The sequence below is a fragment of the Macaca nemestrina genome, chromosome 7, assembly GCF_043159975.1.
Source record: "Macaca nemestrina isolate mMacNem1 chromosome 7, mMacNem.hap1, whole genome shotgun sequence".
NCBI classification, from domain to species: Eukaryota; Metazoa; Chordata; class Mammalia; order Primates; family Cercopithecidae; genus Macaca; species Macaca nemestrina.
This window is the reverse complement of record NC_092131.1, coordinates 40,673,548-40,689,745: the sequence shown is the minus strand read 5'-3', so window position 1 is coordinate 40,689,745 and position 16,198 is coordinate 40,673,548. Positions and strand designations below refer to the sequence as shown.

The 16,198-nt window shown below is 36.0% G+C and overlaps 1 protein-coding gene across 4 annotated transcripts in view; it reads left to right on the top strand.

Annotated features, from left to right (window-relative positions):
• The window catches only part of PALS1 (protein associated with LIN7 1, MAGUK p55 family member), a 92,911-nt gene that overhangs the window by 47,508 nt on the left and 29,205 nt on the right, over positions 1–16,198 (top strand). For all 4 annotated transcript variants that reach the window (XM_011726375.3, XM_011726376.2, XM_011726374.2 and 1 more), the window contains 4 exons: positions 5,111–5,319; positions 14,137–14,214; positions 14,727–14,873; positions 15,211–15,372. In XM_011726375.3, the coding sequence (XP_011724677.2) occupies positions 5,111–5,319; positions 14,137–14,214; positions 14,727–14,873; positions 15,211–15,372 (596 nt within the window). The remainder of the gene's footprint in view (positions 1–5,110; positions 5,320–14,136; positions 14,215–14,726; positions 14,874–15,210; positions 15,373–16,198) is intronic.

The following is a 16,198-nucleotide window of genomic DNA, read 5'->3' as shown; positions in this document are numbered from 1 at the left end:
TTAAGTATGTTATAGTTAAGACTACAGGGATATCAGTTAAATTCTAGTTATAAAAAGCACTCCAGTAGAAAAATGGGCAAAAGATAAAATGGATGAAAGAAGAAATTCAAATGGCTATAACTTGTAAAAATATGTTCAATCATACCAGATCACCAAAAATTAAAAGATTGATGATTCTTAAATTGGTGTGTGTTCGTGAAAACAGACATTCATGTGCATTGCTGATAGGGATATGAATTGGTACAAATCCAGAAGGCAGCTTGGCAGTATGTATCAAAGTGTTAAATGTTTTTATTATCTGATTAATAATTTTATCCTAGAAATTTATTCTAAGGAATTGGAAAACAGGTTGCAAAACAACATTTACAGTGTCATCTATAGGTTAGACCAGCATTTTAGAAGTTTGAAAGGCTACATGGGCATAGCAAAATAATACCAGTAGTTACAGCCAAAAGGTAGAAGTACAGGTAATTTTCAAAATAATGTCAGTATTTTAGTATCCTTTTGAGTGGCTTTGGTTCATAAGAGAGATTATGCAGAAACTCCTTGGCTTTAAAAAATTTAAATTCCCCTGAGGTTGAAGAGACCCAGTAGGGATACAATTACCTTCTGGGCTGTCTAAGGCTGCTTGTTGATTTCAGTCAGTGGTGAAATCTGAGGCTCTCAGTCTTTCACAATACCCTAACAGCCATGCTGGGGCCCTTTTTTTTTCTTTCATTTTTCTTTGAGACGGAGTCTCACTCTGTCACCAGGCTGGAGTACAGTGGTGCGATCTTGGCTCACTGCAACTTCCGCCTCCGAGGTTCAAGCGATTCTCCTGCCTCAGCCTCCCAAGTAGCTGGGACTTTAGGCATGCACCGCCATGCCCCGCTAATTTATTTGTATTTTTAGTAGAGTTGGGGTTTTACCATGTTCGCCAGACTGGTCTCGAACTCCTGACCTCAAGTGATCTGTCCTCCTGAGCCTCCCAAAGTTCTGGGATTACAGGCATGACCCATTGCTCCCGGCCATGAGGCCCTTTTAACAATTACTAAAGGCCTTGAAAGTATGGCTCACACCTGTAATCCTAGCGCTTTGGGAGGACGAGGCAGGAAGATTTCTTGATGCCAGGAGTTATAGACTCCATCTCTACAAAGAAAATTGTTTTAATTAAACAGTAATTTAATTGTCTACTCAGAGAAGTCTAGTCCCCATAAGATTGTAGCTTATACAAAGCTTAACTGCTCTGTTGCTTTTATAATTTCTTTTTCTTGTAAGATATTTAAATGTTTTCCTATTTTGCTTTTAAGATACTTTAAGGCTGTTGAATTCTTTAATCTCTTAGGGAATTCTTTGGTAACCTCATTGTATGTGATGGAATTTGACATTTTATATTCTTTCTATCTATTCTTAATATTAGCTTATGGTTAAATTCTGGCTATCCCTTAACTCTTATCTAGCTCTGGGCTACAGCTGCTTCTTATGTCATTCTAATGACAGTTTTGACTTTTAAATTTTTTGCCAAATTTTTCTTCATTTTAAACTACTGATGACCATACATATATGTATGTTTAGAGAATAATGACAAGGAAAAAAGTTTTATTTTCTTTATTTCCTTTTTTTTTTTTTTTTTAAACAGGGTCTCGCTGTGTCATCCAGGCTAGAGTGCAGTGGCATGATACTGGGTCACTGCAACCTCCGCCACCTGGTTCAAGTGATTCTCCTGCCTCAGCCTCCCAAGTAGCTGGGACTACAAGAGCACACCACCATACCTGGCTAATTTTTGTACTTTTTTTAGTAGAAATGGAGTTTCATCATGTTGGCCAGGCTGGTCTCAGACTCCTGACTTCATGTGATCCACCTGCCTCAGCCTCTCAAAGTGCTGGGATTACAGGCATGAGCCACCATTGCATGTGGCCGACTTTTAAACCTTATAAGTCTTTATAAAAAAGACTTTTTTTTCCTGTCATTATTCTCTGAACAATACAATATAACAGCTATTTACATTATATTAAGTATTATAAGTAATCTAGAGCTGATTTTAGGTAACCGGGGGATGTGTATACCTTATATGCAAATACTACACCATTTTATATAAGGGACTTGAGCATCTGCAAATTTTGCTATCTGTGGGAGGTCTTGGAACCAATCTCCCACTGATACCAAGGGACAACTGTATATATAAAATAAGGAAGACTAAATATATATATGTTTAAAAGGAAGACTCAAGTTGTTTTGATTTGGGGCAGGAAAGATAGGGAACCTCAAGAATCAACCAAAGAGCTGTTAAAATCTATTTAAAAATTTAACTGCTCTTCAAATTGTGGGATACAAGGTAAATAAGAGTCAGTGGTGTTTCTGCAGACCTTATAAGAAGAGAGCTGACAAAAAGGCACATTGGGAAGATTTTTTTCCATGTCTTTTTGGTTTTTTTGTTTGTTTGTTTGTTTGAGACGGAGTCTTGCTCTGTCACCCAGGCTGTAGTGCAGTGACACTATCTCGGCTCACTGCAAGCTCCACTTCCCGGGTTCACGCCATTCTCCTGCCTCAGCCTCCCGAGTAGCTGGGACTACAGGCGCCCACCACCACACCCAGCTAATTTTTTTGTATTTTTAGTAGAGACGGGGTTTCCCCATGTTAGCCAGGATAGTCTCAATCTCCTGACCTCATGATCCGCCTGGCTCAGCCTCCCAAAGTGCTGGGATTACAGGCCTGAGCCACTGTGCCCGGCCTCCATGTCTTTTTTATACTATGTCTTTGACTGTATAAGTCCTAGTATGTGCTCTTAAGTTTTTCCTAGACTCATTTACAGGTTTAATTTTAGTCAAAATCTCAATAGGACTTTTCTTTTTGGAAGACTAGGAAAGAGGAAATGGGAGGTAACTTGAAAAAAGTGACTTATAACCAATTTACAATAGTCAAGAAACTTAAAGAAAGATCAGGTACTTGTCATATTAATATGAACAGACTTTATAATGCTACTCTAATAAAACAGTATAGTTCTGATAGACCAGTGAAATAAAGACAGACTCTGATATGTGTAAGAATTTAGTGGCATTATAAATCAGTGGAAAAGGAATGATTATTTGATGAGGTCTCACTCAGTTTTCCAGGCTAGAGTGCAGTATAGTGATCATGGCCCCAGTGGATTCTCCCACCTCAGCCTCATGAGTAGCTGGGACTAAGGTGCATACCACAATGGCCTGGCTAATATTTTGTATTTTTAAAAATTATTGTTATTTTAAAAAAAGACAGGGTCTCACCATGTTGCCCAGGCTGGTCTCAAACTGCTGAACTCAAGTAGTCTGTCCACCTCAGCCTCCCAAAGTGCTGGGAACACAGGTGTGAGCCGCTGTGCCTAGACATTTTTTGTAATTTTTTAGTAGAGACGGGGCTTCACCATGTTGCCCAGGCTGGTCTCGACCTCCTGGACTCAAGCAATCCACCCGCTTCAGCTTCCCCAAGTGCTGGGATTACAGACCTGAGCCACTGCGCCTGGCCAGGAATGATTATTTAATAAATGGTACCAGAATCATTGGTTAATTGGAAGAAAAATAAAGTTAAATTTTTTCAGATCTATGCCAAAATAAATTCTAGATGAATTAAACTTAAATAGAAGTTAAATAAAGTAGAAATTATAAGAAGCTAGAAGAAATATAGATACATTTTTTTTTAATGACCTACAAGAAGTTTATAAGCGTAGAAACAGTGAAAGAAATCATACAGGAAAAGCTGGGGGTCAGAGTTGACAAATTCTATAATAAGAACAACCGCAAATATAATTAAGAGATAAATGGAAATATTGGAAAACGATTCCCAACAAATATGACAGAGTATATGCGCAAGCACACATACGCTCACACAGCCTATTTAGGAGCAGGGAAGAGACTACCAGTGCTGCTTTTTTTTTTTTTTTTTTTTTTGAGATGGAGTCTTGCTCTGTTGCCCAGGCTAGAGTGCAGTGGTGTGATCTTGGCTCACTGCAACCTCCGCCTCCCGGGTTCAAGTGATTCTCCTGTCTCGCCTCCTGAGTAACTGGGATTACAGGCGCCCGCCACTGTGCCCGGCTAATTTTTGTATTTTTAGTAGAGATGGGGTTTCACCATCTTGGCCAGGTTGGTCTTGAACTCCTGACCTCATGATCTACCCGCCTGGGCCTCCCAGAGTGCTGGGATTACAGGCGTGAGCCACTGTGCCTGGTCTACCAGTGCCTCTTAACCATTTTGGAGTAACATTTTCCAGAAAAATGCTTGTGCTATATATGCACACTAACAGGCAGACACAATACACATACATATGCCCGCAACTTTCAGTACAACTTTAGGAAACTCACATATTCATTAGCGTTTTATAGACCACAAAAGAAGTGCCTGGTAAATATGAATAAACCTCAGCTTCCTTACTAGTCAAATAAATGGAAGATTTAAAAAAATAATAATATCAAATATTTCTGAAAATATTGTTAATGGAATGCAAATTAGTAAAGCCTCCCTAGAAAAGCTGTTTAACTTTTTAAAAAATGTCAGAATCTTATCTAAAAGTTCTATTTCTGGGACTTACTTTATGAAGACATCAGAATCTCAGACAAATTTATATGTACCACTGATTATTATGTACTGAAATGCTTGTTTTTATAGTAGCAAAAAATTAGAAGCAATTTAAATGTTGAACTTTAGTTTAATGGTTACTATAAATTATCATTTAGCCATGTAATAGAGTATCAGGAATTATTAAATATTTAAAAAGACTAGTGATATGGGAAAACATTTACAATGTACTGTTGAAATAGGATGTTAAAAAAAAATATTTCTAGGTGATGGGATTATTGGTGGTTTTAAATTTCTTTATTAATTTTTGCATTCCTCCCCTCACTTGTTTTTATAGTGAATGTGTATTAGTTTTATAATTAAAACACCTTTGTAAAAATGCAAGTTATTCTGTCGTGTAATTTTTTTTAAAGTTTTTACTTAAAAACCTATAAAATGACCATGATTGACAATAATATATGCAGATTTTGGTATTTTTCTGAAAACTTAAATTCTTACTGGTTCAAAGAAATTTTCTCTGAAAATACATGTTGAATTAATACTGAAACAATTAACTTTTGGGTACCTTTTTCTTCTCCTACTAGAAATAGAAGACTTGTTTTCTTCACTTAAGCATATCCAACATACTTTGGTAGATTCTCAGAGCCAGGAGGATATTTCACTGCTTTTACAACTTGTTCAAAATAAGGATTTTCAGAATGCATTTAAGATACACAATGCCATCACTGTACACATGAACAAGGCCAGTCCTCCATTTCCTCTTATCTCCAACGCACAAGATCTTGCTCAAGAGGTATGTATTCTAAACATCTTGTTGATGTTGACAAGGTAATTAGTACTGGCAGGAAGGCAGGATTATTGGAAAATACTAATGTGACTGTAAGATGTGTTTGAATTAATTACTGTTAATCACATGTTAATAATGTATTGTGACAGAAAGTTTACTACATGCATTTTATCCTAAAAAAAAAATTTACTTCAGAGTCAGAACTCTGTTCCATGAAGAGAGTTAATTTTTTATATAAAATCATAAATTTGGATAGTAACAAATAATTTGAATTACTAGAGAGCAATTTTTTTTAATGTTTTAAGTATAGTTTTATGAATTTCAAGCATTATACATTATAAACTGAGATAGTGAATACTGATGAGATACAATTATAACTGATAATCAGGCATTATATAACTCCTAAGATTTATTATGTCTAGGTATTTTGAAGTTTTCCTCCTATAAAAACTGTAGACATTTCAAATTATTAAATCTTAATATACTGTGAGGGTTTTTATTGTTACCATGATGACTTAAATTCTTGTTTCTGATGCTAACCAGTGTTCAGTGTTTAATCCGTTATGGAAACATCTTTTAAATTTAAGATTTTAAGGTTATAAATAAACTCTCCTGTTTTGGGGAGTAGACCGTCTTTCATTATTCTAGCACTTTAAGTTATTTTGGTATTGTTAAAATGAATAATTCTGGAATCCCGTCAAGTGAGTGTATTTCATTGAATGCCAACATGAGCAGAAAATGGGCTCTTGGGGAGGGAGGACATCTAGAGCTACAGAACCTATAAAATAGATTAGAAGGTACTTTGTAGATTAGCACATAATTGTCCCCAAGGGAGATACTTTTCTCACTTGTCATATTTACTTATGGTTTAAATGGTGTTCTGAAATTTCTGAAAATTACTTTTCTTACAGAGATTGAAATAACATTACTTTGATCTTATACTATTCACACACATAAGCAATTCTGGACTTACTTCCAGGATAGAAGGAAAAGACGAGTACCAATATATTTGGTAAAAATATAACATATTTGAGAGCACACAGGCAAGTGAAGCTGGTTTCAAATCCGGTTGGGAAGAATACAAAATAAATCATTATAATCATTCCTGTCCCTATTAGGAGGAAGGTTTGTCCAGCTGGCTACTGGGTCCTTGTTTTGCTAATACAACAATAGGTGAAGAAGAGAGTAAGAGAAGCAAGAGAGATCAGAATTGCTCCAATTGTAAAAAGCTGACACACACAATGGAAAAGTGGAAAGAAGGGAGAAAAGAAACAACTTAGCCTAAAGGGTTTTAGGAGTTGAGAAAAGCAAAGAGCTAGAAGTGGCTTAAAGAGTAAATGCCTCAGGAAGAAAGAAGTTGTTAAAAAGGACTTTTAAAAAAATCACTTTTGAATATTAGTTTTAGGATAGTTCACATATTCACATATGTGAATATAGGATAGTTCACAGTTTTAAAAGTACTGTATAAAGGAGATTTTCTGAAAGTTTGCTTTGACATCCTTACAGTATTATAGTGTCTTCAGTGATAGAATGTGAATGGTTTCCCCTGGAGTGTACATGACTGTGAAGTTGCCCTTTCAGTACATAATACTTGTGAAAAAAGCACATAGTCAGAACTCAACAAAGAGAGGAGTGTTAAATCTGATAACAAAATGGTAAAGGTTAAATGGACCCATTGCCTTTACTTTACAGCTGGAAAAAAGTATCAGCAGTCACCAGTCCAACTCCCCTGTTTCTCTGAATATTGAAGCCTAGTGAGGTTAAGTTAAAAAAACATCTCAAGAAATTTAGTGAAACATTCAGAAGTATTCTTTGTTTATACAGCTTAAAATACCAGTTAAACATTAGGTACCATATAATAATAAAGCCTATGAAAACCTCAAATTTTAAGGTCTAGATTAAATCTTTGATGATCTAGGATATTTACTAATAAACACAAACTAAATTTCTTGGACATTATAGTGCCTTTTTTTTTTTTTTTTGAGACTGAGTCTTGCAATGTTGCCCAGCCTGGAGTGCAGTGGCGCGATCTCGGCTCACTGCAAGCTCCACCTCCTGGGTTCACGCCATTCTCCTGCCTCAGCCTCCCAAGTAGCTGGGACTACAAGTGCCCGCCACCATGCCTGGCTAATTTTTTGTACTTTTAGTAGAGACGGGGTTTCACCGTGTTAGCCAGGATGGTCTTGATCTCCTGACCTCGTGATCCACCCCCTCAGCCTCCCAAAGTGCTGGAATTACAGGCATGAGCCACCACGCCTGGCCCTAAGATATTATAGTACTTTTATAAAGAAAATTTAGAACTTGGATTTCGTTAGATGAACTTATAAACACCTTTAAGAGAGTAAAAATGAAAGCCAACACACTGAGAAATGGTATTTGATTTTGAGATATTGAAGTATATATATGTGTTTGTATATATATGTGTGTGTGTGTAAATATATGACAAAAACTTGTCCATGAAATATATAAAGAACTCTTGTTGCCTAGGTGCAGTCTGTAATCCCAGCACTTTGGGAGGCTCACACCTGTAATCCCAGCATTTTGGAAAGCCAAGGCGGGTGGATCATTTGAGGTCAGGAGTTCAAGACCAGCCTGGCCAACATGGTGAAACCTGGTCTCTACTAAAAATTAAAAAAATACAAAAATTAGCCGGCTGTAGTGGCATGCACCAGCTGCTTGGGAGGCTGAGGCAGGAGAATCACTTGAACCCAGGAGGCAAAGGTTGCTTTGAGCCGAGATTGTACCACTGCATTCCAGTCTGGGCGACAGAGTGAGACCCTGTCTCAAAAAAAAAAAAAAAAAAAAAAAGACTCTTGGAAACTAATAAGAAAAAAGACTACTTGGTTAAAAAAAAAATTGACAAAGAACAGTCACTTCACAAAAAAGAGGAAATCCAAATGGCCAATAGCAATGAAAAGATATTAGGCATCATTAGCCAACAGAGAAATGCAAATTAAAACATGAGATACCCCTACACTGACACCAGAATGACTATGATTACAATTTAAAAGACTGTCAGTATTGTTTGTGAACTTAGGGAACAACTGAACCTCTCATACATCACTGGTGGAGTAGAAGTTGGTACTACCACTTTGGAAAAATGTTTGGCAGTATCTGCTAAAGCTAATGTACCTATATACTGTGACCCAGCCATTTCACTTGTAGGTATATAGCCAAGAGAAATGAAAACGTATCCACAGAAAAGCTTAAAAGCAGATGTTCATAGCAACCAGATAATAGTCAGAAACTGGAAACAACCTAGATGTTTATCAACCTGTGAAAGTTGAATTAGGCTTTTGCTGTGGAGGAACAATGAGTAAACAATTACAGTCTAATGAGAAGTGCTATGATGGCAGTATGAGAAAAGTGCCAACAGCACTAAGATATGCCTAATTCTGTGTTGGGAGGATGGGAAGGATGAGGGCAATTATGGGAAGAAGGAAGAAATATAGAAGGACATTTTATTTGCTCAGTCTTGAGGGGTGACTGGGAATTTACCAGGAAGCGTAAGAAAGAGAAAAAGGTATTCCATTCTCAAAAGGTACAGAGGTGGTAGTGAGAGAGAAAGCCTGGCATATTTCTTGAATGCTAAGTAAGTAGTAGGACTTAATGTTAAAAGATGGTGTCCAGAGGCCGGGCACGGTGGCTCACGCCTGTAATCCCAGCATTTTGGGAGGCCAAGGCAGGCAGATCATGAGGTCAGGAGATCGAGACCATCCTGGCTAACACGGTGAAACCCCATCTCTGTTAAAAATACAAAAAAATTAGCCAGGCATGGTCGTACTCGGGAGGCTGAGGCAGGAAAATGGCATGAACCTGGGGAGGCGGAGCTTGTAGTGAGCTGAGATTGTGCCACTGCACTCCAGCCTGGGCAACAGAGCAAGCCTCTGTCTCAGAAAAAAAAAAAAAAAAAAAAAAGAGATGGTGTCTAGATCCTGAAGGCCATTAATAAATTTAAATTTATCTTATGGTGGATTACTTTGGTAAATATTTTAAATATTTTAAAAGAATTAACTTATGTGAATAGGTGAAAGGAGAAAACCATATGATACTTGTTTTGAGACAGTCTCACTCTGTCACCCAGGCTGCTGTGCAGTGGCATGATTATGGCTCACTGCAACGTCGACTTCCTGGGCTCAAGCAGTCCTCCCACCTCAGCCTCCTGAGTAGCTGGGACTACAGATGTGCACCTCCACGCCTGGCTAATTTCTTTTTTTTGCAGAGACACGGTCTCACTGTGTTACCCAGGCTGGTCTCAAACTCCTAGGCTCAAACAATCCTTCCATCTCAGCCTCCCAGAGTACTGGGATTACAGGTGTGAGCCACAGCACCTGGGCCCCATGATTATTTTAATGCAGAGAAGGCATCTGAAAAAATTTCAGTACTTTTTCTTTGTTGATAAAAATTCTTGGAAAGCCAGGCACATTGTTTTAACTTGATAATAGTCAAAAATAATAGCAGATGTATAACAAAGCACTTTGGGGAAAAAAAGAAAAAGAATAATACCAGAAACCAATAGCATCTTCCCTAATGGTGAAACACCCACACATTGCCATTTAAGTCTTGAATAAGATAAAGAAACTCCAGATACCCACCACTAATATTCAACATTTTTTGGCAGTCCCAGCCAGTGCAATGAAACAGGAGGAAGTAATGAATTATGAAATTGTATAGGAACAGGGAAAATATGAATTAATTTATACAAATGCACACACATATCTCGAGGTATTGGAAGAATTAATTAACTATTAAAAAGGCTATCTCTGGATGTTAGATAAAATAGGTAATTTTACTAGTATTTTTGTGTTTCTCAAATTTAACAGGAAAAGGTCACTTCATAAAAAATTTAAAGCAAGAAATTTATTCTATACATGATTGTGAATCTACTGAAGAATTTTAAACAGATCTATATAAACAGGCTTCTAATTTAAAGTATTACTTTGATAACATTGTGGAAAGTCAGTGGAAACATAGAGTAATGTGGAGGCTATTGTAATTGTCCACATGTAAGATTTTGAATAGCAGTTGCACATGGATTATAGAAATATTTAAATAGAAAATTAATAGGACATAGTGTCTCTATGTGGGTAATAAAGGTAAAGGAGACATCAAAGATGACTTCCTACCCTCTCTTTCTTTCATTGAATTCATAAATATTTCAGTACTATTGGTCAGACATTCTGCCAATAGCCAGATATGAAGCTGAATAAGATACAATTCTATCTTCATTGAGCTCAGTCTAGTGGGGAAACAGCCCTATTGATAATTTTAAATCAAATGTGTTCAGTCTTATGAGTACATGTTATCTAGGCAAGTAGAATAAGGCAATTCAGGTAGCTGGGACAGCTAGTATAATCACAGTCGTCGTGGGGAGACAGCATGGTTTGTGTAGGGAACAAGCAGTTGAATGCTGAATCAGAAAGGTTAAGGCATAAGGAATGCCAGGAGATAGGACTGGAAAAGACAAAAGAATCAGATGTTGATGGTCCTTAGATTTAATACTAAGGAGCTTAGACTTAATCTTGTAAGGGACAGGGAGCCACTCAGAACTAGAATGGTCATATTTCTGTTTTAGAATTAAAGAATATTTAGTGACATAGAAAAACAAAATATTTAGTAATTTATTAGTATCAAGTCAAAATAGTTATAAAATACCGTTATAGGGGCCGGGCGCAGTGACTCACACCTATAATCCCAGCACTTTGGGAGGCTGAGGTGGGCAGACCACCTGAGGTCAGGGGTTCGAGACCAATCTGGCCGACATGGTGAAACCCCGTCTCTACTAAAAATAAAAAACCGAGCTGGGTGTGGTGGTGGGCGCCTGTAATCCCAGCTACTCGGGAGTCTAAGGCAGGAGAATCTCTTGAACCCGGGAGGCGGAGGTTGCAGTGAGCCAAGATCATGCCATTGCGCTCCAGCTTGGGCGGGCAACAAGAGCGAAACTCTGTCTCAAAAAAAAAAAAAATACTATTATAAAAACTATGAGTAGCATGATCTCATTTTGGTAAAAATAAATGTGAAGAATAAAGAAGGGATATATACATAGAAATTTTCTCAAAGTTTAGATGTTATGGGTACATTTTTGGAGTAACTGATTTTATTGAGATGTAATTTACATGCACTTAAAATGAGTGTATTTTGTTGTATAGTTCAGTGTATTTTGACATATATGTACATCTGTAAAATGTACAACTGCCATCAAGTTAATAGAAGCATCCATCACTCCATAGAGCTTCTCTGCCATGGCCCTTTGCAGACAATAATCACCTCTTTCAATCCTCAGGCCCTATGAATATCCATGGATTTGCTTTCTGTTTTACAAATTTGTCATTTGTGGGCATTTCGTATAAATGTAATAAAACAACAGGTAGTCTTTTCTGTCAGACTTCTTTTGCTTAGTATAATGTTTTTGAGATTCATCCATGTTGTTCTTGTATTAGTAGTTTGTAAATTGCTGACTATCATTTCATTCTTTCAATATCCCACAATTTGACCACTCACCTATTGATGAATATGTAGGTTGTTTCCTGTTTATGATTCTAGTAGGTAGGTAATAGTATCTTGTTTTGATTTGCATTTACATAGCGACTAATGATATTTAGCATTATTCTATATGTGTATTGGCTGTTTCTCTATCTTTTGTGAAATATCCAGTCAAGTCTCTTTCCATTTTAATCGTCTTGAGTTGTAAGAGTTCTTAATATATTCTGGCTACAAGTTCTTTGTCAGATACATATATCAAGGTAAATATTTTGGTAAAAACAAGTAGAAAAATGAAGGAAGGATATATACAAAAGTGATTATCCCTAAGTATAATAAAAGTCCATCTTTGTACTTCCTTCCTTTTGCTTATCAATTTTCTGATTTTTCACATTTAAAATCATTTTTATAATTAAATTAGTTTTAAAATGCAAAAAGATCTTGCTTCTGAAGGAAACAAGGAAAAGTAGTATAGCTAAAGAAGTGTACAAGGTCAGGAAAAGGTATTTTTAAAGATAAGAGATTAGGGCATTTTTATAGGCCAATGGAAAGGAGCAGTAGAATAAAAGAATAGCTTTTTAATTCCTTAACGCCATTGTAGAAGTAGCTGATGGTATGTGTTGACACTAGAATAAGCAACATATAGGTTAGTAGGGCAGTGGGTAAACACGGGAGTTCTAAATTTCTTTAGAAGGGAGGATCTCAGAGATGTTTAGGAACTGACTTAGAAGTGGGAATATGGAAAGAATCTCTGATACAGAAAATTATTATTGAGCTGACTCAGTGTAAAAGTGTACACCCTTGGTACATTTTTAATCCAGAATTATCTTCCCATCCTCAGAGTTTCTTCAGCTGTCAAAAGGTGTATGATCAAGACTACAAATTTCATTTAAAATTAATGTAGACTTGATAAACTTTAAAAGGGAAAATACCCTCTTTTAAAAACAACTTTTAGTTACCCACAGTCTTAAATCCTGGGTCTTAAAGCCTTAAAGCCTTGTCCATTGTAAGATTTTAGTTGAGTTCTTGGAGAAGATAATATTTGCTCTGCCATCCCGTTTATACATATAGAACTCTACAATTAGAAATATAATTTTCTAAGTACCAAAACCTGAGGACAGACTGGTTTTGGTACTGTCATTGCTTTGGTACTGTCATTGCTTTGATCCACTTGCTATGGTAAAGTTAATTAATCCCCAAATTATCATCTCTTGGGTTTCATAGGGAAATTACTGATAAAATGATTTAAAATAGCCATAAAAGGTATAGAATTACTGGGTTCCTGTATTAATTATAAGTTACTCTTTTTTTTTTTTTGAGACAGTCTCATTACATCATCCAGGCTGGAGTGCAGTGGCACCATCTTAACTCACTGCAACCTCTACCTCGTGGGTTCAAGTCATTCTCATGCCTCAGCCTCTTGAGTAGCTGGAATTACAGGCACACACCACCACGGTTGGCTAATTTTTGTATTTTTAGTAGAGACAGTATTTTGCCATTTTGGCCGTGCTGGTCTTGAACTCCTGACTGCAAGTGATCTGCCTGCTTTGGCCTCCCAAAGTGCTGGGATTACTGGTGTGAACCATTGCATCTGGCCTGTTTTAAGATTTTCTTAATCAGTCTTTGAAGCACCATAAGTAGTAGATAAGGAAACAGGCTAAAAAAATTTATAAGCAAGGGGAGTTTATCGTAGGAAGACAAAGATTTCTCGACTATGGGAAATTTAATGTAATCCATTATGTTATGGTGATTGTTCCATTGCACTCATATAAATTCATCTTGTTAGACTGTCACTCTTTTTTTTTTTAATTATATAAAAAAATTTATAAAATAGAGACAGGGTCTCACTATGTTGCCCAGGCTGGTCTCAAACTCCTGGACTCAAGCAATCCACTTGCCTCAGCCTCCCAAAGTGCTGGAATTACAGGTGTGAGCCACTGCGCCCAGCCTTGACTATAACTCTTTAAGTTGTCATCTCTGATTTTAAATAGTCACATAAATGATTTAAAAACTATAAAATAGCAAGGTAACTGTTAGGACAGTTTTTCTTTTCTTACGTAATTATTAATGAATTTTATGGTATGTTGGGAGAAACTTTCAAGATGGAAGTATTTTGTCTATAGGCATAAGTACCAAAATCTTAGTGTTTTTTTTTAATAAGAAGTACTGTTGTTATCCATAATAACAAGATTGAAAACTCTCATGATTCTTTTTGGTGATTTTATTTCTTACAAGCATTTTTTATTATTTTAATTTGTACTTTAAAAAAATATGACCCTGCATACAGGTGCTACTGATACTTCCTATAATCTAGGAAGAATAATCTTTATTTTTGTTTCTTAGGTACAAACTGTTTTGAAGCCAGTCCATCATAAGGAAGGACAAGAACTAACTGCTTTGCTGAATACTCCACATATTCAGGTAGAAAATGGACAGAATATTATATATGTGGTTTTTCCAGTGTTGTTCTTTTATTTTTTTAAATCAAAGATTCCAGGGCTGGAAGAGATGTCAAACATTCTCTAGCCTATTTTGATGTTTACAACCCCATCTATAACATAGTAGTTATTGTTGGATTATATATTTTCAGATTTAAAATGAACTAAATTATTTTGAAACAACTTTTTCTTTAAAAGTTAGGCAAAAATTCTTCCCCCCTTTGGTGATATTTTCTGTAAGTTTTAATTATCTAGAGTGTTTAAGCCTTTACATTGATGTTATTTTATGAAGTTTAATAAGCATTTTAGACTTTCATAACCCATTCCAGAGTATGCCCTTAGTATACTTAACACATCTTTATTATTAGCTGTAATTAATTATAGCTCTTTTAAAGATTTAATGGTCAGAATACTATGTACATAGTGAGGTTAAAAATCACTGTGCAGAACTAAATCATGCTGTTACTTAAAATACCATGGATTTCTTTGAAACAGGCACTTTTACTGGCCCACGATAAGGTTGCTGAACAGGAAATGCAGCTAGAGCCCATTACAGATGAGAGAGTTTATGAAAGTATTGGCCAGTATGGAGGAGAAACTGTAAAAATAGTTCGTATAGAAAAGGCTCGTGATATTCCATTGGTAAGTGTCCCACATACTGTTTTTAAACAAGTGCATTTTTCTGCTGTTGTGTGCTTCAGAAGTCTGGTTAACTTCAGAATTCTAATGAATAGAGTATTTCTGAAGTGGAAAATGTGGGGGAAATGGTCAACTTTTAAATCTAATTATGATTACTCTAGTTGTGTAAATACATTTTTTCTTAAGATAACTGAAGGTTAGTATTGTTGAATAGAAAAAAATAGAATTTAAAAATAAATAAATACTTAACAAAAATCATATTATTTTTGTTTTTAAATTAGAGATATATATATATATATATATATATATATATATATATATTTTTTTTTTTTTTTTTTAGGGTGCTACAGTTCGTAATGAAATGGACTCTGTCATCATTAGCCGGATAGTAAAAGGGGGTGCTGCAGAGAAAAGTGGTCTGTTGCATGAAGGAGATGAAGTTCTAGAGATTAATGGCATTGAAATTCGGGGGAAAGATGTCAATGAGGTTTTTGACTTGCTGGTAAGTTGACACAGCTAGAAGAATGATTGATAGCTTTTAGAAAGTTCTTATTAGACTTTAAAATATTTTTTAAGTAACTGTTATGAGCACTGGATGATTTCTAGCCTGATTTTTCCATGATATAACTGTTCCACAGTATTTGTTAGCAGTTTTATTTTTGGGTGGTACCACTGGTATTTTTCCACTTTCTGATGTATCACTATCACATATATTTTATTTTTCTGGAATCAGTAATATAACTCATTAATTCACTCAGTACATATTTATTGAGTGCCTAATATGCACTGGCCACTTGGGAAACAGTAACAAAACAAAGTCTGTGTCCTCATGATTTTTTGTGTTCTTTTATTTTATTATCTGTAATTGATTGTTGTTTTCCTAATAATATTAGATAAAGCAGTGCTATAGATCTGCAGCGTCCGGTATAATCACTAGATGCATGTAGCTATTTCTGTTTAAATTAAGTAAAATTTAAAATTCAGTTCCTTATTCACATTAGGTGCATTTCAAGTGCTGAGAAGCAGTATGTAGCTAATGGCTACCATTATTAAGATACAGAAATAGCACATTTCCATCATTGGAGAAGGTTCTATTGGATAGTGCTAGTATAATCACAAAATCATTTCTGGACATCTTTTGAGGGCAATTTATGATCACTTTGTACATACCCACAGACCAGATTTATGGTCCTAGTTATTCAGCTTCTGTTATTACAGTGGAATCTCTACTATCTGCTGTAAAATCTAGAAACATCTTCACACACTTATTTTCACCCAGCCCCATTCATTGCTTTGGTAGAGCAAAGTGCCTCTGGTCATTTAAGTCT